General features: G+C 39.3%; 1 protein-coding gene across 1 annotated transcript in view; it reads right to left on the bottom strand.

The window, feature by feature from the left end:
• Positions 1-6,660: 6,660 nt before the first annotated feature.
• The window catches only part of LOC134678435 (receptor-mediated endocytosis protein 6 homolog), a 40,182-nt gene continuing 19,271 nt past the window's right edge, over positions 6,661-27,571 (bottom strand). The window contains exons 20-33 of the mRNA XM_063537012.1: positions 22,055-22,237; positions 21,381-21,611; positions 20,754-20,963; positions 20,470-20,606; positions 19,968-20,130; positions 19,585-19,696; positions 19,156-19,388; positions 15,602-15,747; positions 14,713-14,802; positions 13,729-13,843; positions 12,904-13,051; positions 12,454-12,567; positions 11,955-12,116; positions 6,661-11,752 (exon numbers count right to left, since the gene is read on the bottom strand). Of these exons, the coding sequence (XP_063393082.1) occupies positions 11,973-12,116; positions 12,454-12,567; positions 12,904-13,051; positions 13,729-13,843; positions 14,713-14,802; positions 15,602-15,747; positions 19,156-19,388; positions 19,585-19,696; positions 19,968-20,130; positions 20,470-20,606; positions 20,754-20,963; positions 21,381-21,611; positions 22,055-22,237 (2,026 nt within the window). The 3' untranslated portion in view covers positions 6,661-11,752; positions 11,955-11,972. The remainder of the gene's footprint in view (positions 11,753-11,954; positions 12,117-12,453; positions 12,568-12,903; positions 13,052-13,728; positions 13,844-14,712; positions 14,803-15,601; positions 15,748-19,155; positions 19,389-19,584; positions 19,697-19,967; positions 20,131-20,469; positions 20,607-20,753; positions 20,964-21,380; positions 21,612-22,054; positions 22,238-27,571) is intronic.

Raw genomic sequence — 27,571 nt, forward strand, 5'->3', positions numbered from 1 at the left:
TCCCACGGCACCAGAGTCAAACCGTCCGGCCTTTTGCCATCTGACCGACTGAGGCCCAGCACACACGGGACATTGGCTGACACCAGCGCCCTTCGAACAATGTCGTTCAACGCGTGGTGGCGTGGGAACCTCCCCGCGCATCGGCAACAGCTCAAAGCGTGGTGCCCGTTACTCTCCACCATGGACCCGCAGATGCATAGATGTGGTTGACAAACATCGCAGCCCAGACTTATACTAGAATATTATTAACTTTTATAGTGGACTGCTTTTGATTCGATTTATTTTCTCATTGTAGATTATGTTACCTGTCAACTGTACATCGGTGGATCTTATGCCTTTTGTAATAAGGGCCACCGATATAGTTAGGAGTGTTGCTGTTTGTTTGTACTTACTTTATTTTAGTTTTGTATTTTTGGTTTGTGTCAGTATGTTTATTTTCGTGCCGTAATTAAGTAGGTACCTGCTAAATATAATGTATATTATAATCTAGAGGTCCAAACAGAGATGAGTAAAGAAAATTATATAGTCAAAGAAATATATCATGTGGCGCCATCTAGTGCACCTGCTGTGTACAACACGGTGCTTATTCTACCTTAGCACGCCAGATATTTAAGGGACATTGGGTTAACTTCGAAACTTGGAAAGCCTGAATGGCAAATATCTACTGAACTAGAAACACTTTCTAATGTAGCAACAGTAAGCAAGATGAATTGGTTACCGTTGCAGTAGCGTATATGTTCCTATAGTATAATGTGCTTGCAATGCAATGTATCTTACTACTAGACTCATGGACAAGTTTAGAGGAACGCAAAAAAATCTTGCTTACTGTTGCTACAGTAGAAAGTGTTTCTAGTTCAGTAGATATTTGCTTACTGTTGCTATCCTATGCTCTCGGAACCCAAGTTAAAAGTATCAAATCTCGTTGGCTCTTTAAAGATGAACTATTTCGTTTTAAATATTTTAACTGTTTGTCATCAACTGTGTGCACAGACAAAACATACTCTAGACTGAGCATAGTCGCGCTACCCCCGCTGCCACGCATACGGTAATTTTACTCCATGTTCGAGTCGAAAGTGTCTTTGTGTGACGTCCGTGAACTCGTTCGTCGTTTGAACGGACCAATCACGGCACGGGACTTCGCTCACCTCGTCCCGCGCACCCCCGCATTTTTGACAGCATCGGTTGCATGAAATAATTGCTCTAAACTCCGTCTAGAGGATTCCTAGTCTATGACTGTGTGTCTCATTTTATTACAATAGCGGGGTTGGGTTATAGAGTCTAGGCTAACTTTGCACCGACATGAATAGGGAGCGTGCATGAATTGTAGGGGGCAGCACAAGAGCCCCCAGTTTATTGCCGCGAAATGTAAGTGACGAGCTTAAGTTTCTAATTTACGCTACCAGGTGGCAGTACTTACAACGCGTAAGGCAGCGTGCGTGAGCTGTAGGAGGCAGCATCTGCTTTAACGTGAAGTGTCAATGTCAATGCCAAGTTTATGCTTCCGATTTGGGCCCCAAGATGGCAGATCCTTCAACACGCACGGTCCCTATACAGCAAAGTGAGAGTGACATTATAATCGTCATAATGTTATTTTTATATGATTTAGATATTTGATATTAATGATGACACTGCCACACTTTGTCGTTGCAAATGCCATGCAAAGTTAGCTTGGAATAATACATAGATGTGTTGTGCTAGTTTTGTTCCCAGAAGTTAGGAACAATATATTATGTGATTCATATTATTCATATACCCACAATTTTGTCACAGACCGTTATGGACGATACTCACAATCTGGAATTAGGCAACTGGCCCCGTAGACAACATGCCAATCGCTAACGCTCCGTAGCGAACAAAACGCAACTGTCACTGTCACACTAATATGGAAGAGTGATAGAGAGACACTAAGCCATTCTATGGCGAAGCGCAAGCGATCGTCACCTTGGCTAGGCTGCCAGTACCCTACCTACAGCTTTAAAACATAATTTTTTTATAATTTTGCCTGTAGTATGATTCGGTTGTGATGCAAGATGTCACGAGAATTAAGTTGACAAGGGTGTTGCCACAGAATAAATAATAGTACTAGGTACAGAAGGCTCACTTTCTAACAAAACGCGTCTGTTACGATCAGCACAGATATGGACGCTAGGTGGCGACAGCGCCACGCGCGGCTTAAGGCAAACCCCGAAATTGGGGTGGAACGGTTGTACTTTTAGCTACCTGTAGCAAAGCGACGAAACCGCGGAGTGAGCCACGCCTGGTATTGCCAAAGAAAAATATTTATTTCGCTAAATGTTTTCCTAGTTATTCAACGTGTGTCTAAATTATTTATTACGCCATTGTTATAGCTTACTAGATTTTGTTTGTGATAATGTTTCCTTCTCATTATAGTAATGTGGCATTGATTTTGCGAAATTGAGGTACAGATGTAAGTAGTGCATAATTGTTTTCCTTCGAATTTTCACGGAAACGTACGAACGTGTCTTGCTATTTCAGTTTAAGTCACAAAAAGTAGACGTTGACTGAAGTAGCATGACAAATACGAACGTTGCCGAGAAAATACGATGGAAAACAATTACGCACTACTTACATCTGTAACTAAGGTATTTTTAATCAAAATCTAACTTGCCTATGTATATCGTTTTGTTTGTCCCGCGTCTAATCTCTAGTACCCAACGTACTTAAATACTAGTTGTAAAGTATTGTTTCATGTAACACAAATTATTGTACAAATGATTTTATTTTGAATAAAGCTATTTTGTTTAAATATCGGTTTTGTGTTTTTGCTTCAGAATACTTGACCTAGTCTGTGCGGAAAGGGAAGAGTCGTGTAATGTATGGGAGTTATGGGACCCAATACATGGTTACATATCAGAATACCGAAAATCGATTTACCTAATGTTGAATCACCTATGCTCGTTTCACCTATTTTTTTAAATACCTAATGATCAATTAACCTAAGCTCATAACACCTAATGAACGAATAACCTATTGCACGTTTCACCTACAATTGGTTTACCTAAGCTCAGAATACCTATGCTCGATTCACCTAAAGTTGAAACACCTAACACTCGAAATACCTAAAGCTAATATACCTAATACACGAAACGCCTAATGTTGATATACCTAATGCACGAAATACCTAAACTCGGTATACCTAATGATCGAATTGCCTAAAGTTAACATACCTACTGCACGAATTACCTAAAGTCGGTATACCTAATGATCGAATTACCTAAAGGTAACATACCTAATGAACGAAATACCTAAATTCGGTACACCTAATGCACGAAATACCTGAAGTCGATGCACTTAATGAACGAAATATGTACCTAAAATAAAAAATATAATTATTGTTTAGTAGAATATTACTAGGACATACAACATGTAGTATAAATTTTTTAGCCAAATTATTCAATTAGGATTGTTCATTTTTTTTAGACCCCTATTTTTATTTTATTTTCTGAAAATATAGGTTAATTTAAGATACCAATTTGAATGATTTAGTAATTCGTGGCTCGGTTGAATATTTATAATTTATTGAAAATATGAGATACGACTTCTCGTAAATTACATGTCGTCGGCTGATTAGAATAATGCACAAGCAACAACAAGCATTAAAAAAATAGTTGTCATTGTCAATTGATTGTAATGTCACCTGTCGACAATGTCAGTGTCACGTGTTTCTATAAATAACAGTCGTCTGGAATGGAAAACTCGTTTATTTTAAATCATTAATTTCAAAATACCTACGCTATAAATTTGAGAAAGCTGATTCCAGAAATCTGCCTAAGTTATATAATATAACTTAGTTTTATTGGAGTATGTATCCATATAGCATCCAACTCCAACCATAACTTGGCTGAAATGAAGGGAGCAAAAATACAAATGTAAGTTACCTACATCATATATTTTAACTGATTCGATTTGTAAGAAGATTGGATTCATAAAATCGTTACAATAAGCGCCCATTGCTAAAGGTAGCTTAGCACCCAGTGGGTGCTTTCTACCGGCTTGTCACCATTGTTTGGATATTGTACTACATACTTATACTACTATATTAGGAACATGCCAATTTTGCTAATTATATCCTATTATTTCAGGTCATCGTGATTCCTATTTAGATACAGCTGTGAGATATGTAACTGCACTTGGGCCCAGAACAAAGTTGAGCATTTTGTATTGAAACGAACGTCATATTAATTATTAATCGTCGTAATACTTTACGACCGTAAATAATGCCTGGGAACAGAGTAAATAACAAACCATACACTTCTCTTCTGGATGGTCAACAAGAAGCCATCATTGTCAGATGCTCGTGCAGAACATGATAAACATACATTTAATGTAAAGTTACTATTTTTTTTGGAAACATATATAACATATTTCCCAAATTAATAAAAAAGTAGGTAAACAAAAACATGTCTTATTATTCTCAACTCTTTATTAAGTCTTGTCCACCATGATATCAGCAGCTTCAACTGCAACATGTACCTGGAAATTAGAAATTATATCTTTTTAAAGCAGTTTCAGGCTGAATTTTGAGTATGGCTATGTATTCTTGTATATTCCTTCTTTCTAGTAGGCACCATCTCTGTTTAACGGTTTGCCTTTAGATACTCTGGCTACATTACCACAGAAAATAAATAGATACCACGACCCTACCAATAAAGTGAGCTTTTAAATACTTAATTGTAGTAGATTAATATTAATTTTATACTTACATCGACGTGATTCTCACAGAAATACTGTGTGTAACACGTGAAGTAGGTAGGTATTCAAAGTTTAATTCACGGCACCATCTTTCACGCCATAGGTCATAGGTCTTCGTGGATTCGAACTATTATTTTTGTGAATCATTTCCACACATAGGAACAAGGTTTTTGATATATTATTAAGCAATGAAATCTACTGTTTAGGTATTAATTATAAATCAAATTGTAACAAACAAGCGCAGCGGTTTAACTGAAAAATTTTGTTATGACAATCGATGACAATGATAACTTGGACAATACGTGAGTGACGGATTTATTTACTATGGTTCGATAACTTTTATTATGCAATGACTTTACATTCAGCCCAGGAGAAGGTCAAACTAAGGTCATAAGGATATTTGTTGAAATATCTTCAATCCTCAATTATTATATCGCAGCAAATGTCGGAAACTGTTTAAAAACCTTATATCTCGAAATGGTTTTCGAAATAGAACATTTGAAAAAAAATGAACAATCCTAATTGGCTAACTATTTTTTATTATAATATAAGGTCTAGTCATTTGCCAGAGTCGAGATAGGTGCGACGACGAGTAAAGCGAGGAGGAGCGTGTTAGGTTAACTGCGACCAAACAGTGCCAAAACCGACTTTTATTTCATCGTCATGATGTTAACTTACAAAAATTAAGTTTTTGATAAGATAGGATAAGATAACTAATTTTGTATCAGACTTACAAATCATTCTACTACCTAAAAAGTAACGTTTCAAAAAGTGTATTTTTAAGTTGTTATCCGAACAAACAGTTTCTACTGTAAGATTGGGAAATCATACAAATTATTGGGTGGAATTGCCACTTGATCATTCGGCAAAATGATATGAATTTTGTTCTAGGTATATAGACTTTAGGTATTCCGTGCATTAGGCATATCGACATTAGGTAATTCGTGCAGGAAGTATATCCACTTTAGGTATTTCGTGCGATAGGTTTAACAGTTTTAGGTATTTCGTCCATTAGGTAAATCAAGTTTAGGTACATCGTTCATTAGGTATATTAGCTTTAGGTGTATCGTCCATTAGGTATATCAGCTATAGGTGATTCGTGCATTAGGTATAATAGCTTTAGGTGAAACGTGCAATAGGTAAAACGTGCATTAGGTACATCGTGCATTAGGTGTTTCGTCCATTAGGTTATTTGAGCTTAGGTATTATAAACTTAGGTCAGTCAATGTTTAGGTAAAATGATCGATAGGTAATTTAAAAATAGGTGAATCAAGCATAGGTGATTCAACATTAGGTAAATCAGTTTTCGGTATTCTGATATGTAACCCAATACATTCTACGACTGTGCTTTTCCACACAGACACTACCTACAGACAGTCTGTTTTTTAGGGTTCAGAACAAAAAGGTTTAGGCAACCCTTATGGGACTCTGTCCGTCCGTCCGTCTGGCACATTGCTTAATATCTCGAGAATTACTTACGCTTAATTTACTTAATTTGTATTAATTATGGTTATGAACAAGGCTATCCCAGACGCGTTGAAAATATTAAATGTTGAGAAACAGCTGACTATAGAGTCAGACCAATCTTTAGTAGTTTTACATTTTCTAAATAGTCATTTTCGTTATTTTGTGTACAAAATCCGATTTCTAGTTCAACTATTTGGAATCCATCCGCAACATGCACTTTAATTAATAATATTATGAATATCTTATTTAACTAAGGTAACAACAGGCTAACAGTTTTTAAGTCTTATATGTATGTCTATATGTAGACTTTTCATGGAATACAGCCGGCGTATTATGGATAGCTTTATCCATCTTTATCCACGTGATAAAATAACTGTCACTTTCTAACACCGTGGGAGAGAAAGTGACGGAAACCGTTTTATCACGCTGTCACGTAGACAAGAACGACCATCATATCCGCACAGGTCAATAAAAAACATATTGAAACATGATTATTTATTACTAAATATTGGTAATTCATTGCCCGGATTACATAATATTACTCTAATTAGCAATACATAATATATACATCTAACAAAAGGCAAGATCTGAAGTTCATGTGTCCACCTCTTATTGTAATGCAATACCACTGCATCTTGTGCCCACGTTTAATCACAAAGGAGACGATATTCACATATATTAAATAAATGAAATATAAATAAACTCACATAATTAAAGGAATAGTTAGGATTTTTTTTTTCTCTCTACTTTTATCTGCCATCGGCTTTCTTAGCCATAATCAGATTGTATGTATCTATACATTTCTTTTTCAAGGTGGTGGTCCATTAACCACCATTCCTTTTATGTGAAGAGAGAGGGTGGATTATTCTCTCTGGTCTAGTTCCAAGATCTGCCACCTTTTGAGTCTTGTGATGTTATCGGTGTCGTTTAATAGGTCTCGGGCAAGTTCGTTCTCATGGTTTGTTAGCCTTTCTTTATATTTCTTTGAGTAGCTATTTATTTCCTCCTTGATGGTTGGTATATGTAGGTAGTCATGTATTTCCTTATTTCGGGCAAACCAGGGTGCACAAGATATTGTTCTGAGGACAATATTCTGGAATAGTTAGGAATAAAAATGTTTTCATTGTATACACATAAAAAATTGTACAGATTTTCAACGAAATAGTTCGCCGTAGGCGGTGTATTTTCATTTGTCCACTAATGTCCACCCCCCACGTGACCACCATACACGAGGCAAGAACAAATGGAGATAAATCATATGACCTACCTGATCCCATCTGTGCCCGGTGTGGACAAATGGGAATACACCCGGTAGGCCCTCTGGTCTGGGCCAATCGGTCCTCACACGTGCCTAAATCATTGCAATGTAAGCGTGCGGACGCCGCGCGATTACATAAATATTGACCGCATGGGCAAATTTGCATATTGGTAGGTAATATTGCTGTTTCATTTCTTTCTTGCACATCAGCGGGCGCAGCATTGGTCCTTTTGTTATCGCCTGTCACAATATCCGTCACTTTTGCACTTACTTGTTGGAACGTGACAGGCATGGTGATAAGCGACAAAAATGCGACCGTGCTACCGCCGCAGGAAAGCCATATCGAGCTCGCGTCGTTGTGAAATACGAGCCAGTCAATCATAAATAGGTAATTATTTTCTACGAACTCATATCTTGCCTGCTGCCAAACAAAAAGGCATTCCGATTATAAATCATTCGAGTAAAAATACATTTCCTAGATTTCTATCTCTTTCTTCCCAAGAGGGACCGTCGTACAACCGATTGGGATAGAAATATAGACTTCTTTCTGGCGTACGACAACCCCTGCTTAATATATAGCTTCTCTTCGTATATAAATATATATGTACAGGTGCGTGATATAGTCTTTAGTACATCTAAATAGAAGAATAAATGTTTGTTATACATTTTAGTACGTATATCGCTTAATATGTATGTATCTACAATTCTACAATAATTAGTGTTATGTACAGTCGCCATCAGATACATCGGAGCGGCTAAAGCGCTCACATATATCTGAACACGACTCTATTGTCAGGGCGTTAGAGTGTATGTTCAGATATTGTGAACACCTTGGCTGCTCCGATATATCTGATGGCGACTGTACCCCTACTATCAAACCAACTAGGACTAGGCGGATCCGGGCGCACTCTACTAAATTTAGGAAAGATTCTGTTACATTTCATATTTAAGGTGTAGTAGGTTCATCCGGAAGATTTTTTAAAACATCGTAGCGCTTTTTTAGGTCACAATACGGTTGCCAAAAATTGTAATAAGCAATCTTGCGGCCTTTCTCTAGCAACTTCTTCGATTCGAAACCTGATTTATTGACCATCGCTCGATAAAAAAAATTACAAACATGGGTCTAAAACGACTCTTAAAAATTTGTAATTCATTATTGCACAAAACCTAAAAATACGAAAATTGCTTCTAAAAATGTGCAGTTTTATTATTGATAGAACTCATCAATTACTTTTTATTTTTTAAAGCTTTAATAAAATCAAAATTATCTGCGATCCCGGGCACGCACAGCCATCTCGCTCACGCTTACGCCCCGTGAGAGTAGACCCTGGACCCACGGGGCCTTAAATGTATATAATGTCCGGATGTAACTGCTATAAGTAGTAAGTTTAGTAAGGTGCGCTACGGGTTTGCCCTCCGGTAGTAGGAATCGTATATTAGTCTAGTCGCGGCCGCGATAAACAAACACCTTTTCGCCACACCAGCTGGTAAAGGCTCTCTTGATTGTTCATAAACTAATGAGAAAGTTGCATTTTATCCACATGTGTGGCAAAGTAATCAAATGCTAATTTTTAAGTGGTTTCCTTATGTGGGCTGGTATAATTGACTTTTAAATTATGAATTTGAATGATAAATATTTAATAACGTTCATTTGGATTTGAATTTGTATGATATTTTTCAGTAAGCAAGTTCCTCGCGTTGGTGTGGTGAAAATTTTTGTTTCACTCGGTGGCAAAATTTGTTTAACTCTCGTGCCTCGAAACCCTCGCCACGCTCAAGATTCGTTACGCTCGTGGTTTAAGTTTGGAATCTTTCCCTTGCTCGGGTATCAATATTAGCACGACAGGTTAAACAACAACTTGTTACCAACCTGGTTAATCAAATAACTATTTATGGATAGCAGAAAGAGTAGTTATAAAAAAGCAACAAATACTTTCATATTAAATACAATCGCTTCCATCCAAACTTTTTAACTACCGTCGTGAGATTTGTAACACGAATGTCTTAGGACCAGTTGCACCAACCACATTTGACAGACTGATCAACGTCAGCCGGCGCGCCCCGCGCCTTTACTATGAAACTTTCCATACATAAAAATTTAGCGAACTCTTTAACGATACGAACAGTTTGGTGCAACCGGCCCTAAATGACGTTAATTAATGATAAGTACCTTCAGGTGCAGTGCATAATTATTTTCCATCGTATTTTCACGGAAACTTGCGAACGTGTCTTGCTATTTCATTCAGTCTCGACACAAAAAGTACTGAGGTTGACTGAAGTAGCATGACAAATACGAAGGTTTCCGAGAAAATACGATGGAAAACAATTATGCACTACATCTGTATCTTCATACGCAGAGGCTCAAATGTATCGGGCGCCCATAACACGACCCTCGCCTCGTAATTCATTGCAGTAAATTAGTAACACGTTGGAGCTGTTACTAATTACTGCAATGTAATTTAAATCATTTTCGATTGGAACAAGGTTGCATTTCATTTGATTCATCATATTTTATCTTAACCAAGTAATTAGTATAACCGTTTTTTTTCTATGGCATAACTGAGTCATATTCATAATTCATAATAATCAACAATTTTCTAATCTAATTTCATAATTATTGCCTACAGTTATATTATAACAAAATATTTAAAACAATTTGCTACGACTAAGAAGCTCCGTCTAAAATCAACTTTCGCTTTCGAGACGCTTTTTATAAAATATTCGAGCCAATATGACTTTTGTCAGGTGTTAAAACTTTTTCTTTTTCTCGGTGCCATGGTTAAGTTTAGTTTTATGTTATATAAATTAATCAAACATTAATTTTTCCGCCACTCTAGTTGTTTAACCTTTTGACGCCACAGACGGCAATTGACGTTAACACAAAATCGTGACAACGACGCCAATGACAGCATTTGACATCGATCGTATTTTGAAGAAAATATACTGAAAAACACCCCACTTTTAGGGTAGATAATTTATTCACAAAACTAAATTTTACCCCCGTGGCGTCAGTGGCACGACAAATGGATGCGCCGTTTGGCATTCAAAAGGTTAAGAACTGTATTGAGCCTTAATTCGACCACAATATAATTGTTTCCGCTGTGTTACGAAAATTAGTCATTTACAAAAGTCAAAAATTAGTTACAGAGTGGAAATCATATCAGGATCATATTATACATAGAAAAAAAGGTTTTATAAATTATTGGCGGTCATTAAAAGTTTTTTATTATTTACGGTTGCCAATGCCGCCGGCCCGCCATATTGTCATTTTCTTAATTGTAACTTTTTAGTTGTAGCAATTTATTTCGTGATCAACATGGTGTTTTAATACTAGAGTGCGAGAGGGACTGCCATTTTGAGAGTACGCCTCTCTCGCTCTTGACCGCTCTCATGTGACGACATGGGAACTGGCACGAAATTAAATAGATTTGATTTATAACAGTAACATAATTCTTTGATTTATTGATGAATTTAATTTACATTCAATAGGAAAATATTCCCGGCCATATTTCGATTTCGCCATAACAAAAATAATGATTTTATATTAAAAAAACTTCACAAAACATAATAACTTAATGGTTACACTTATATTAATTAGTCATCAAACAAGAGCAATTTAAACTACAAAAAATCGGTTAAATGCAGTTGTCGTCCCAGTTACCGAATCATCACTTTTTCCTACCTATTCAATTACACACGAGTGCACTAAAATGATACACAAAAGTACTCTGGTCTACTTACAATAGCTTAACTATACTCTGTATCTTTAGATATTTAAATAAAAGTAAACAAATTCTACCTTCAACTGGCTCATTAAGCCAGTTGAGGGTAGATGAAAACATTACATGATCAAATAATGTAGGTTAAAGTCATGTCGTTCAGTCTGATCCAGGCGGTTTTGGCGTATTTGGTCGGTTAACCAATAAATGTTATAACCTTATAACTACCCGATAATTTACAAATTGTTTGCTTACTTTTATTTAAATACCTAAAGATACAGACTATAATGTATGCACTTGCGATGGACATGTTGTCAGTGATGTAAGGGATTTTTTCAATAATTTACGGGTACACCAGACTTAGGCATAATATTAGTTGATAATTATTTTTCAAAAAATAACCAGAGTTGTAAGTATATAACTTGATACATAACTGTCGCTAGCCGATGCATTCGGCCGTCGTAAGTAGCCAGAGTACATACATTGTGTCACTGTTGCGAGTAAGCAAACGTTGCTATAATAATCATATAGTGTGAGGCCTTTCTCTACGTAAAACGGGATACCACTGCCTTTTTGATTTCTTCCCACGCCCATTCTGTAAGAGAACAAAAATACGATAATGATAATAAGATAATGAGAGTTGAAAATACGAGTGTTTCAGCTCGTTTCATAATATCATCACACGAGTGTGAGGCCGTAATTTGCGGTTTTTGAATGCATCATAACAATATAACAGTTAGAAATGACAGTCAGATGGACTTTTGAGAGTTGGGTTGACTTGCGACATGTGTAGGTACCTGGGGCCGAACAGCGGGCTAGGAGTCCCCGTACTCCATAGTCTTGATGTACGCGACGGCGGAGCAGAAATGCGTCCACCAGTACAGCGCGGGGCCCTGCAGCGCCGCGCCGCCCAGCGAGTTGACGAAATCGATCGTCGACAGAAGGGAGGGCGGGTTGACCTACGACATTGATAAAATACGGGATATTAAAAAAATTTTCTCTAACTAATATTATGTAATTGAGAAGGCACCTTTTAACCATATGGACGCTAATGGACGCGTCCAAAAGGCCGTCACAGACCACAGAACAATGTTGCTCTGTGGTGTGTTAATGTCTATGAGGACCTACGTGCATAAGCATAAAGTTCAATTTCAGTTTTGACACTTCGGTGACGTGGCTTCCGAATGACAGCTTTTGTGTTTGACATGGAGCCGAAAACGTTTTAAGTCAAAAATTTCATAGCGGCCGGCTTGAATGTAGAAAAGATTAGCCTACCCACCTACTAAATATACGTACCTTGAGTATAATAAACACTAGGACGGGCGTGAGGTCGTCAGCGGACGGCGCCGAGCCCTCCGTGAGCCCGAGCACCGCCATGACGCAAGTGACGCACCGCATGACGCACTGCAGCTGTTGACAGATAACGCAACTTTTTATTAAGTGACAGACGGTTTGGTGCAACCGACCCTTACGCGCGAGTCGATATACTCTGCTCTCTCGAGTAATTACAGCGTTCAGCCACTGAGCTATATAACTGCGCGAGCCCCTCCGATGCACATCGTGCGTTGGAACGCACGTAAAACGCGGCCTCTAGACGCAATATGAATTGCGTGAGTGCCCTCGTGCACAAAACGTTTGTTCTGGATAGGCTCTAAGCTCATAAGGCCACCTTGTATGTACATTTTTTCTCTGCCCGTATCCCAGGTATGTGGGGTTGTATTTAGCCCATGAACAACAGGCTCCTACCTTGTCCCTCGGGGTCCGGTAGACGGGCAGGTGCGTGAGCAGCAGCTGCGCGCGCGCGTACGGCGCCGCCCACAGGTGGCGCGCGCTCACGCCCGCGCGCGACGCCGTCATGCCCGCGCCGAGCCGCCGTATGTGCTCCGACAGCACTCTGTTCAACAAACACAAACAAGTTATTCTTCATCTTCTTTGTCGTTACTCTCTTGTCAGAGGGGTCGTGGATTAGAACATTTAGTAACTGGAGATGTCATGGCTGTCATTTTCTATACGAAACAGTCGGCCGATTTTTGTGGGGGAGGGAACGTCAAATGTATTGCTATTTCTACATGATTTGTACGTAACGTACGAATAGCCATGTCAGTCCATAGAAAAGTTTGCACAATTGTGCAAGTTTTTCGGCAGAGGGGTAAGCTCTTAAAGGCGACTCCAGTAATTAATGCTCTAAGAGTCGTGGTCATCATATCAGGGCCGGTGGCAAGCTTCACAATCCACTGTTCCCGTACTGTAGCCCTTCTTGTGCATTCATGGAGTGGTCCATTGAGTACTAACTAGGTGCATGTGATCAACGCATTGGTGACCTACCGCGCCTTCGACTTTTCCTTGTCGTTCCACAGACGTATCGTCTCGACGTGTAAACAAGTTATAGCTTCCTAAAATTGGAACGGGTCAACGGGTAACAAATTATACACCTAAACCAACGTAGTGATTTAATTGTCTTTGTCTAAAACCTTCCTCAAGAATCACTCTATTGTTAGGTTTTATGAGTTTATCGCGAAAACAGGCATACAGACAGACGCGGCGGGGGACCTCGTTTTGCAATCTACTCACTGGTCGCGGCCGTAGTCGCCGTCGCCGATAGGAAACAGCACGTTCAGGTATAGACGCGCGAACGCGGCGCGCTCGACGGTCAACTCCAGCACCTCTATTGACGTTGCCGGCGCTCCTGAAAATTATCATACTTGTGTTCACGGATCTATAATGACGTCGAAAGATAATTGAAGTTGCAAGGGAAGCCATTACTTCTTAGCGACTTCAAGAGCGGATAGCGGTGTCGTCATATAACGCCCGTCTCTATACAAAATATATGGATCGAGTAGTATTTTACACAATACATTGAGTTGTGTACACAGAGACGGCCGCTATATGACGGCACCGCTATCCTAAAAAACCGGGCAAGTGCGAGTCGGACTCGCGCACGAAGGGTTCCGTACCATAATGCAAAAAAAAGCAAAAAAAAAACGGTCACCCATCCAAGTACTGACCACTCCCGACGTTGCTTAACTTTGGTCAAAAATCACGTTTGTTGTATGGGAGCCCCATTTAAATCTTTATTTTATTCTGTTTTTAGTATTTGTTGTTATAGCGGCAACAGAAATACATCATCTGTGAAAATTTCAACTGTCTAGCTATCACGGTTCGTGAGATACAGCCTGGTGACAGACGGACGGACGGACGGACGGACGGACGGACGGACGGACGGACGGACGGACGGACAGCGAAGTCTTAGTAATAGGGTCCCGTTTTACCCTTTGGGTACGGAACCCTAAAAAGAGAGCTTTAAATGTACCAAAACTTAAGGTTAGCGAACTAGACAATACGAAAAGCTGTATTCAGGGTATCGGTGGGTGGTTAGATCTTGGAATATCCTGTTACAAAAGCAAATAATTTACGCAATTACATATTATTTCTAAACTCAATACTTCAAATGACACATCATTCCGATATTAGTCGTACTTTTGATATTTGACCGGCAATGCATTGTATTTAGATTTGTGAAAATAAGTGCAAATGGTTGAAAGTTGAAGTTCTAACCTTCCCACGAGGGATCCGCCTTCACCTCGGCGATGAGGGTCTTAATGTTGGCCATCAGTCTTTTCGCCTTCTCGTCCATCAGCTCTCCTCCTGCACACGTCAACACAATATTAAAACCAAAGAGAATTAGAAATAGAGGAATATTGTCAAAGTAAATTATTTAGTCAGTTCATTTACTGCCATCTTTCGACAAAAATCATAAACACTTTTAGAACGTCATTTGACTCTAATCTTTATTTTTTACACAGTGTTTATGTGTTTAATTTGTTAAATGTCAAAAACACAAGGAAAATATCAAACATAATCAAAGCCAATCGATTTAAAATGAATTGTTAATAAATATTTATCATCCAAAATCATCATTTAAAAGTCAATTCTACCAGCCAATATAAGGTAACAACTCCATATTTGCATTCGATTACTTTGCCCCACATGTGGATAAAATGCAACTTTCTAATCAGTTTTTGAACAATCTAGTCGAAATTAAACTTTCGTATGACATATTTTAAACAGTTTAGACGACCACGGTTTCACTCACTTGAATTTTTAGTCGCTATTGGCGACTTGTTGCGGACCCGTCCATCCTTCCTCAGGTTCGAGTGTGTGAAAGTGTTTCACCGTTGTCGTCTAAACCAGCGGTCGGCAACCTGCGGCCAGCGGACCGCATGCGGCTCGTGAAACTGTCTCTTGCGGCCCGAGTGCCGCCTTGGCTATTTTGTATGTAATAGTGACAATCGACAATGTCTCATAAAGTCATAAATATTAACAAAGTACGGCCCGCGTCACCTTCGTTACCCTTGGCTGTTAAAAGGTTGCCGACCGCTGGTCTAAACAATAAAGAGAGCCTTTACCAGCTGGTGTGGTGAGTAGGTAGTATATGTGTACTAGCCATTGAGTGTGGCGTGGTTGTTGTGCGCGGAGTGGTGCCGCGCGAGCCGGCGCAGCGAGTTGCCGCGCTCCAGCTGCTGCAGCACGCGCGCGGCCGCGGCGGCGCGCGCGCACGAGCTGCACTCCGCGCGGACTTGGTTGGTTTGCCTGTAAACAACAAAAGAGGGCGCTGAATAAACAATTGTTGTTTTTATATAATGTTCTACTGGGGCTCTCTTAGCGATTTTAACGTATACCTATAGGCTAATTACGACATAAGAGAGGTCGCGGAATTAACATGGGGTAGCCATAGAAAGACCAGGATGAAGAAGATTGGAAGAAGCCTTTGACACCTAACAAGCGGACACACAAAACTGAAAAAAAGAGATAATGTCGGGTGACAAGCAAAAGTCTCTAACTAACATAATTGAAATTATTGGTCAATAAACCGTGTTACAAGTGTAATAAAGTGCATTGTTACTTTAATTTTTTGATAGTACTTAGTGAGTTATGCTTGTCACCCGATGCTATATGAATAAAAGAAAAAAGAAAGAAGAAGAAATGTATCCATATAATAATACTGTCCGACTAAAGACTAAAAAAAAAACTGGTCAAGTGCGAGTTCAGACTCGCGTTTCAAGGGTTCCGTACATCACACAATTTTCAACAATTTTTTTGTACATCAAACGTGACGTGAGTGAAATGTCTTGAAAAACCCGAATGGGTCAATCAAAAACCAGATGTAACATGAAGTTTTCTGGCGTGGTGGCTTATATTATCTCTGCAACTATGCAAAGTAGCTTAGATAGGAAGATTAAATGCCGAACAGTAGTACAAGGTGTACAAATGCGAAGACTGAAGACCGAGCTCCGCCTAGGGCTGATAGCTCGGAGCGTCCGACGAGTCACGCTTCCTACAACTTCCGCAAGTGTTTTAAAAGGCCGAAGAGAGATAATACCTACAGGGTGGCCAAAAAATAAGTGCATTCCCATAGCCGGGGAGGTTTTCGGATTATACTGAGCTTTACAACTTTTACTATGGGACCCCAACCCCCAAATCGCGAAAAAAAATGTATCCTCCCGTAGAAAACGGACCAGCCAAAATGTATGAAACAGCCAAATTTTTCCTCGCAATTTCGGGGTTGCACGTTGGCAACGGGAATACACTTAGTAAATTTTTTCCACCCTGTTTAGTGCTTTTTAAAACACGTAACAATAGTAACCTAATCAATCAGTACTACACTTGTACCAATGCGGCTGTGTGCCAGATACAGCCTATAGTCACACCAATAAAAGTCTGCAGCGGATATGATAGCCCACGCAGTGTAAGTGTTATTAATACGTCATAATTTCATAGAAGTTTGACGTTTAATATGACACTTGCACTGCGTGGGCTATCAAAATCGCTGCAGACTTTTTACGGTCTAACTATAGTCGCATTTTTTGTCGCCTCTTCGGGACGCTTCGGGCCTTCGGCCTTATGCGGATATCGGCCTAGGGCCTTCGCAAATAGCTGTCTACATCACGTTTCACTTAAACCATTGCGGCTGTGTCCCTAAAAAACCTAAACCGCATTTTTGTTCTTAAATCCGACTCACGCTTGACTGTAGATTTCTAACAGGTTTTCCTGTCATCGTTAGGTAAAGGACTATTATGAGTAATTTTTTCAGAATTTTAGACCCTGTAGTTTCGGAGATAGAGGGGGGGGAATGGTCATTTTTTGTCTTATTTCTTGAATAACTTTTAATTTTTTTTATTGTAAATTTATAAAAAAAAATTATTTGAGATTCTCACAATGAGCTCTTTCGTTTGATATGTAACACGACATAGTTTGCAAAACTTTGTTTTTAAATTTTATCTTTTACCCCCCAAAAGTAGCCCTTGGGTCATTCCACCGTTTCGGGTGTTACACTTGAACTCATAAAATAAGGTTTTATTCGATATTGTAACAGGAACTAGGAGGTTATAACTATTGATTCATCTACTACTTTGATAATATTTTCCTTTCCTGTACGCACATTATTAAAGAATAAGAGAAATAACGAGAGAATCACTAAAAAGTAGCTGTTTCGGGCGTTACGCGAATTGGCCTATACCTTCTGATCATCAGTACCAAAATGCAAAATTAAGCGAATTTTATCAAGTAAGCTCCAGTTTTATTTATGTCAAGTAATAATAGTTAGTATAGTCTACCGAAACACTGAAGTAACACTTAGTATCACTTCTTATTTAATTTTAATAAAATAAATTACCTGTTTCGGGTGTTACTCATGGTTCGTTTCGGGTGTTACGAGTACGAAATCAAGACAGATTTATACGAAATTATGACTCATTTTATTGAAATTATTGTCTTTTTAATAAATTCGATTAAAAATATAAGTAATAAATGCTGAATTATTTTAAAATACATTATCTTAACAATAAAAACTGTTTCTCGAAGATATCATAATTATTTTTCTTTCGATGCGAATATTTCCGAAAATATTCACTTAATCAAAAACTTGTTGATGGTGACACCTATTCATTTTGAAAGATCTATCCAACGACACCCCACATCACAGGATTAAATGCAAAAATAAATTAAAAAAATTTTTTTTGTACAGGAGCTACCATAAAAAAACATTTTTTTTCGGTTTTTTTTTGTGACATGAAGGTTCGGTATGTTTTCTATGGAAATAGGTTAGTTTTGACTTCTTAAACCAGTTTTCATTCTTCAACCCTTTGGTAGCGTTTCTTATGGAATGACCCCCTTATGTTTAATATTCATTTGTTGACGTTACATATTCGTCTTTGGGTCACAGACTTACATATGTGTACCAAATTTCAACTTAATTGGTCCAGTAGTTTCGGAGCAAATTGGCTGTGACAGACGGACGGACAGACAGACGCACGAGTGATCCTATAAGGGTTCCGTTTTTTCCTTTTGAGGTACGGAACCCTAAAAAGATAATTAATCCTTAACCACCATAAGACCCAACTCTGCTTCGACTGTGAAACTAATGGCACGTCTTTTTCTTAGACTTTACTTAACTCTTCTATATCTTCCCGATACTAATGACTGTCTGAAGCCTCACTTCAGGTCCCTTCTACGTCATCTACTCACCCTCTCAGAGCGTGAAGCGTATGCATCAACGCAGCCCGGCAGCAATTTTTTTTTATAGCCAAATACTTGGTATATGGCCGTCTTGTATCTAGATAGTCGGTTGTAGAGAGCGTCTAACGCCCAGGCCATTTCTACCATTCACCTAGACATCAAGTAGTAGACTTACCGTCTCAGCGCGTGAAGCGTATGCGTCAACGCAGCCCGGCAGCTAGCCAAATACTTGGCATACGGCCGTCTTGCATCTAGATAGTCGGTTGTAGAGAGCATCTAATGCCCGGGCCATTTCTACCATTCACCTAGACATCAAGTAGTAGACTTACCGTCTGAGAGCGTGAAGCGTATGCGTCAACGCAGCCCGGCAGCTAGCCAAATACTTGGCATACGGCCGTCTTGCATCTAGATAGTCGGTTGTAGAGAGCATCTAATGCCCGGGCCATTTCTACCATTCACCTAGACATCAAGTAGTAGACTTACCGTCTGAGAGCGTGAAGCGTATGCGTCAACGCAGCCCGGCAGCTAGCCAAATACTTGGCATACGGCCGTCTTGCGTCTAGATCTGCGCGCAAAGCCGCCGCTAGTCGCTCGCAGCGTGCGCCCGACGCCGCTAAGGCTCGAGCCACTTCGGCCGCTTGAGCGGACGCGCCGGTTTCGGAGGCGGCCGCGGCGGCGGCTCGCATCCATTCCACTAGGGATGTGCTTGTGCAGCGCTGTGGAAATATTTATTAAATATTATTCTGTTCTTTTTAGTCTATCTTAATATAAAATATCTTAACAAAGTCCATCGTTAACAAAGTCGTGGTTGATGTAATGTAAACGCACTACTTGCGTCAAGATATCCTCACTACTTTCCAACCCTATCATACTAGTCAGTAGGTACAAATTGTTCAAAGTAGAATATCTTACATTGGGCACGTATTCTGTACACAACAGTTCAGGGTTAGACAGCACGAGTCGTAGTTTCTTCTTCATACTGTTGAACACCTCGGGGTCGTTGAGATCCAGTACTCCTTCGCATCTGAAAAAGAAAAGTTTTTAAATACTTTGTTCTCGTCGGTTCGATTTATTTTACCAATTTAACCAGGCTCCCTCTCCATACATATTATTAGCAATTAGTTACAATCTAAACTCGATGAAATATAATTTAAAAAAAACACGCGTGTGTAATATCTAGGCTAGCTAGATTATGAGCCTAAAAGCGGTTAAATGAGTTCCACGTTTCGAGTTAGTGTGTTGAAAATATTCATTATGCAACGATTGATAGAAGCATAATATTAATGATATGATACCTGTCGGCGATGTCGGGCACGTCGGAGACGCGCCGCTGGGCGCGCCGCCGCGAGTCCCCGGAGCTCTTGCGCCGGTACTTGGCGAGGATGTCGTCCGAGCTCTCGGCCGGCTCGGCGCGCGGCGCCTCCTCGCGGAGAGCTTCCTCTTCCGCCAGTTTTATGTCTGCTCACAAATAATCATGTTGTCATGAACGGCGGAGAAAGCTAATTTGTATAGAATGTTCGCTCTACTACAGATATATTTTCACGCATTTTTACAGAAACGTACGAACGTGTCTTGCTATTTCAGTCAGCGTCGGTACAATAAACACTGAGGTTGACTGAAGTGGCATGACAAATACGAACGTTTCCGAACCGTGAACCTTGTCGAAATGCACGAAGATATTGTATTGTAGCCGCGCGCGTCAATCGCGCCTTTGGCGGTCAAAAACTGTATCACGTTGTTCTTCAACTGGTCCAGGTTTCCTACTTCTATTATACAACAGTTAAAGACGCAGGTTACCGTTCGGGTGCTGGTGCGAGCGGCCCTTGGGCCGGCTGAACATCTTGATCTTGTGCAGCAGGTTGCCGCCGGAGCGCTTCACGTTGTTCTTCAGCTCGTCCAGGTTGCCCACGAGACTGTCTTCGGTAATACGCCGTCTGGAACAAAACGTAATATACAATATTTTGTTGCCAATTTGAGAAAAACCGAGAAACAAAGTTGGTCTTAGCTCGAGCTGCGGTCTGACACTGACGTCTCGCTGTTGACTGACTGTTTTATCTGTTTGTTAAGTATATTATATTTACCTCTGACTCTTCTCAGCTGTAGCATCAAAGCTGATGCTCTTAGGTATAGCCCCGGTGGACGCGGGCTTGACGGGCGGGGGGCTGACTCGCCGTTCCGTCACGTTCTCGGAGTTGACGTCCTGGCTCGAGCTACGGTCGGACACTGACGTCTCGCTGTTGACCGAGAGCGTGCTTAGGGACATGTTCGATGTATCGCGCTTCTTTTCGATCCTGGAAAGATAATTAGTGTTAGAGGTATGTTTTTTAATCAAACTTTTTAAGCCTCATCATATAATCTTCCAAGCTTTTATAACTAGAAATGTCAAATGTTCAGGTCAACTTGCAAGCTACAGTAGACCCCTCATTATTCGATTGAGGTGAAACTTCACATACATACGTACGTTGGGTGGCAATGCAATATTATTGTATCATCGAGCTGATCTGATAATGGACACAGGAGGTGGCCTTGGGAACTCTATGAGAAAACAACGCAACTTGATTGAGTTTGGGTTTGTTAGAACTGTCTCGATGATGCACCATATCTTCTGTTTTCCACTAATTTTCTGGCTTTACATCCCCTCTTAAATATGGACTGTGTCTACTGTTTTTGTATAATGTCCAAACACACTATACAAAACTTATTCATACCTAGAAGACGATATGCTGACAATACTGGTCCGTATCTCCGACTTCACGATCCTGGACACATTGTTGACCAGGTTAGCCGAGGTGGATATGGTGGCGGACGACATCCTCGTCATGAGGTCGGTGATGGCCGAGCGGTCCTCGTTGCGTTCCGTGTCGATGCCAGAGTCGAAGCGGCGGTCGTACTGGGAGACGGAGAGAGCGTTGAACGAGCTCTCGCTGGAGTTCAGAGATCTGTGGAATTAGTTACAGATGTAGCGCATAATTATTTTTCACGGAAACGTGAGAACGTGTCTTGCTATGTCAATTAATATCGTAAAAAGTACTGAGAATTGATGTAGCATGACAAATACAAACGTTTCTGAGAAAATACGATGGAAAACAATATGCACTACATCTGTGTAAGAGGATAGTGGACGACCCCTACAAAATTTTCCTCTCTGGATATTGACATTATGGAAACATTTTTACACAATTCATTGTATATTAAAGTTTTTCGAGTTTTGATTATTATAAGAGTTAGGACAAAACAAAGGTTTAGATTTTATTTCGGAAATCATTCCTTGATGCATTGTCAAGGGAACTTCCTTTTTTTACTAATTTACTATAGAAGAGCTAACAACGGAAGCTAGTTTCTTATATTCCTATACCTATTGTCTGGCCTAGGCATGCCTTACCTGTCCATACTATCGTTCTCATCGTATGTCTTGGACGTGCTGGGCATGTCGTACTTGCAGGGCGGGAACGGCCGCTCGGGCGAGTGGTGGGGAGGGGGAAACGAGTCGTCCACCCATTGGCTGGTCGCGTCCGACTGGCTGTTGGCCGCGCCTTCCAGCGTCGACTCGGATTGGCTTGTTTCGCTGTGGAATAAAATAAAACTTAAGGTAAGGTCTCATCTAATACCTCTAAGCGAGCAATTCTTGTTTATATATATATATATATATATATATATATATATATATATATATATATATATTTACATCTCCATATCCTTTCTGACATCTTCCCAGTGTGCACCATTACGACGTCCATCTTTTCTAGTTGTGTTTAACGTAATGTTCTGACGAATATAGCTTTATTAAAGGACAGTGAGCGTAGTGATATATCAGTTACTTTGAAATTGCAATTGTTTTTTAATATTCATTTTCTATTTATTCTGATACACATAGGAACTCCCTTTTATATTGGTAACGATGTCACTTCCTTGTATACTTTTACCATTTCATAAATATGAACACCTATGCGGCCTTCCATAATCAAATGCGACGTTGCCATACCTCGTGTTACAATTAAGACGGACAAGGACAAAATTCGCTGATCTTCGCATTCCATTACTTCCTTACATTGTTGCCTAAATCAAACATTAATCTTGCTAGAACTAAAAATGAGTTATAAATTTAGTTACATATTGCGTCTTGAACAGGTATCCGGAAATCAATTATTATTTTATACCCAAAAAAGAAACATGAGCTTCTTTGAAATAAATGGAGAAATCCAAAGCACAGTTCCTGTTGACCTGAGCAATGTTGTGAGATTTCAGCGTACGCCTGAAAATGTAGATATTTGTGTATTTCCCGGATGCGCACGACAAGACTTGACATTTGTATCTAATATTGTCAGAATTAACTTTCTTTGTAAAATAACTTTTACATTTCACCGGGAACGCGTGTTTGCAATCTGCATTACACATGTGGAGAAGAAGAGTGGACTGAAGTCATGGAATCACCCAGCAATCTAACGGATTTCAATGCTGGCCATATATTAGATATAGTCGATCTTTTGAGGTTCTCCCTGGAGATGGTGCATGGTGTGGTGGCCCAAATGCTTAGTGAAGTTATCACCGATATTCCAGGACCATTTCACTGAATGTATCTACCACAAATTATGCCGAAGACAATGTGAAATGTAATCAAATATATCTTTTATTGTACACAACACTGTTTTTTTTTTTAACCGACTTCCATTTCATAGAAGGAGGAGGTTCTGTATTCGGTTGTGGCTATTTTTTTTTTTTTTCTATGTACGTTCACCGATTACTCCGACATCCGTGGTCCGATTTGAGTAATTCTTTTTTTGTTTGAAAGGAGCTACCTCCGAGTTGGTCCCATTTTAATTTGGTTCTGTTCTGATGATGGAATCCATGAGGAATTGAGGGAACTCCTCAATTTTTAAAGGCACATGCATGGTGATTTGGGTGTTTTCTTAAGCAACTCGAGCATTTTCTCCCGAAAACCACCACTTTGATGAAGTAGACCTGATGATGATGATTGTTTTGATGATAATGATGATGATTTTTTGAAATGTATGTTCAGCGATTACTGTGATCCGATTTGAGTAATTCTTTTTTTGTTTGGAAGGAGTTACCTCCAAGGTGTTTCCAAATTATTTTTGGTTCTGGTCTGATGATGGAATCCATGAGGAATTGAGGGAACTCCTCAGTTTTTAAAGGCACGTGTAAAGTGATTTCGGTGTTTTCTAAAGTAACTCGAGCATTTGCTTCCGAAAACCGCCAATTTGATGTAGTGCAAGTGTAGCCCTACCACGAGTTTGACATTGACATATTCGCTAAGTTAGCGACGCTAATGTGTTTGTAACTTACTTCTTATGCATCTCGCTCGCACTAATATGCCAGTACGAGCGAGATGCAAAGAAAGTAAGTTACACACACGCTAGCCAATAAATCAATGTCAAACTCTTGGTAAGCTGGTAAGGCTACTGATCGGGGGTTAGGGTTAGGAGTTAAGGGGTCGGGGATTAAAGGGTCGGGGAATGGCGGTTGAAGGGCTGCTGGTTCAGGGTCGAGGGGTTCATGGATCAGGGGTTGATGCGCTGTGAGGTAGAGTGATCGGGGGGTTGAGGAATTGGGTCAGTGACGGGGCGGAGGATGGATTTAGTGTAGTGACAGGAATTATAATTTCCCAGACGGACTCGAGAAAATTCCTGATTACATATTTATTAAAGTAGGTACCCGCATTTAATTTTAATCATGATGTTGTTTTTAATTCATGCGTCCTGCTCTTAACAATGCATTAAAACTAAAAATTGAAAAATAAAAACTTTTTACAAAAAAAAAGAAAACCGACTTCAAAAAGGATGAAATAAAATATTATCCTTTTTAAGTCTATGCGTTACCAACTGATATGTTTGAAGTCGGTGCCAAGCCAAGTAGTAACAATACCCGTCAAAAATAATCAGCTTTATGACTATAAATCCCATTAGAACTGTACTAATAACTATTATAAATGTGTAAGTAATTCTGTCTGCCTCTTTGTCGACTTTTCATGGCTAAACAACTGAACCGCTTTAGGTGAAATTTGGCAAGAACGTAAATTCCTTGAATTGTTTTATATTTTGAAATGTAGTCCTCTGAATAAGGAACGGGAAATAACTCAGTCCCAATCCCACGCTTGCGTGCCGACAAACATGGTACGGACTGTGCCAAGAAGGTTTGATCGTGTGTTCTTAGTACAGTCGACGTCAAAGATATGTTTACACTTTTGCACCTTACTCCTTTGTAATAAGACGAAAAGTGTACCTAAACATATTTTTAACGTCGACTGTACCTACAGAAAGTACGTTCATTGTCGTCGTGTAAGGCAATCCAACGTACATCCTTATCGAATCGCACCAAAATCATGGTATGCTTCAAAAGTTGGCTTGGCACCGACTTCAAACATATCAGTTGGTAACGCATAGACTTAAAAAGGATAATATTTTATTTCATCCTTTTTGAAGTCGGTTTTCTTTTTTTTTGTAAAAAGTTTTTTTTAATATTCTATGCCTATTTCTAAGTTGAAGATCTTTCATACATACATAAAGACATTAACATGTTATTATTTGTTGTTTTTGGATGTACTCGTACATATGTATTATTAGGTATACACACTTTCGCATTTATAATATTACTAGCTTTTGCCCGCGACTTCGTCAGCGTGGAATTATTAATTTAGGTAGGTAGCTATTACCTATTTTATTCAATCTGCGTTTTGTCGATTCCCCATACAAACTTCAACCCCCCTTTTCACCCCCTTAAAGGGTGATTTCTTGAATGAAAACTACCCTTTGTCCTTCCCCGGGACTCAAAACTATCTCTATACCAAATTTCAACTAAATCGTGCACCAGCGCCGGTGCTACACCGCGCGGGCGGGACAGTTCCTATTGACAAAGTTTGTTGTGCAGTTGTTGTTAAGTCCCCATACAAAACTCCACCCCTTTAAGGGAAGATTTCTGGGATAAAAACTATCCTATGTCCTCACGAGTATGGACACTATAAAAAAACTTTCATAACTTTTCAGAACTCTAGCCTTATAACGATGTTGATAGAGTTTTTAAAAAGCTAAAACGTTACGTAATGGTCGTGCAAAGTCCTTTTATAGTGCAGATTGATCCTCTAATAGTGTTTACGATTTTGACCCATTATTATAGCAAAATAGGTACATAAAAGCGCCAGTAAAGTCGCCTATAGTATTAAATAGTAACATAATCGCTTTTTGCATATCTATTACAAATCAAATTCAAATGAATGTTCTTCTTCTTCTACTGCCATGCCCTAGCGGGCGTCGGCGGCCACCTTTGCAAAGTCTTCTCTATTCTCGGCCAGTCTTGTTAGCGTGGCCGCGTCTTTGATGTTAAACAAATGAATGAAATGAATGTTATTAAACATTTATCATCCAAAATCATCATTAACAAACATAAGAAAACAACTCAAAATTTTGCATTTGATTACTTTGCCTCACATGTGAATTACTGATAGCATCCGTTTTTGAAGTGCAAAGTAAGCCTTTCCGAGCTGGTGTGGTGAAAAATACTATAAACACTTCTTCTGTCGCAGTCGAGTAAAAACTAGAATAACGAAATTTTATTGCTTAGGGCAAGATGGATGACACTATGATAAGCATGTAAAACCTAGCATAAGTAATACCAAAATAAGCTTGGCTATGTACCTAAGTACGTAACATGTTATATTACACCAAAGATGAGAACCGAGTTATGCTAAGTTTTACACAATAGCGTTTCATCTTTCCATTCTTGTACTATTTATAGGAGATGTATTTAAGAAAGTGTATAAACGCAAATAAGAAGAATCGGTGTTGTGTAAATATGTGGTATATGAAGTAAAATAAAGCAGGGATTATTTGGGTGTTAGGATTAGTACACACGCACGCGCACACATACACACTCACACTTAACACACACACACGCGCGCACACACACACACACACACACACACACACGCACACACTCACACACACCCACACACACACACAAATGCATGCAAGTTTTTGAATAGCCTTTCCCGCTATATTGTTATTGTTGGTACCTAAACTAGATATTATATAAAAAAGTTTATTTGTCCCTACTTTCTATGTTACAATTTAAGTCAAATTGTTCTTCAAAATTCTAGCTGATTATGTAATACGGGCAACCACTGGGGCTGCAACACAGTGTAAACAAACGCAGTCTCCAGGGCTCCAACTTCATATAAATCATGTATGTGTTTTGATCAATAAAGACTTATTTATTATTATTATTAAAATGGATGTGGTGAAAAACTGTTGTGAAGGTGAAATTGCGCAAAGTTTGCGAATGCAAAGGAAGACACGTTCTTGTGTAAAACTTAACATAATCCCAAAAACCCCATGGATGGCCAGACTGAATATGGCGGGGCCCAGAGGATCGCCCTGCTGGCAACCCACGGTGGAGAGAATTTCGTTACCCTTGTGAACTAATTTGGACGGACTATGATAACATTGGAGTAAGAAGTTATAAATTTCAGGCACATGAATTTTGATTACACTAAGTAGGGTATCTTTGTTTACAGAGTTGAAGGCGTTTTTGACATCTATTTTTAAGAGAACCTCGCATGAGTCTATTTTACTTGTGTTTATTTTTATTACCACTTACGTATTTGTTATTTTTATGTAAAATTTACATAATAATCAGATATTTTCTAGGAATACAAAGTACCTATTATCGCCAAATGAAATCCTGACACACCTTGAATCGAGCCAAATTAATACCATACAGCTTGACAAAAAAGAGTAGAAATTAAAAAGTGGCAACACTGTAGTGTCGTCCCTTTCAAACCAATTTATATAAGAAAACGGGACGACACTACAATGTTGCCACTTTTTAATTTCTACTCTTTTTTGCCAAGCTGTAAGTTGTACCGTATTTTTGTATGTATCCTTTA

This window comes from Cydia fagiglandana, chromosome Z, assembly GCF_963556715.1.
Source record: "Cydia fagiglandana chromosome Z, ilCydFagi1.1, whole genome shotgun sequence".
In the NCBI taxonomy this organism is placed as follows: domain Eukaryota; kingdom Metazoa; phylum Arthropoda; class Insecta; order Lepidoptera; family Tortricidae; genus Cydia; species Cydia fagiglandana.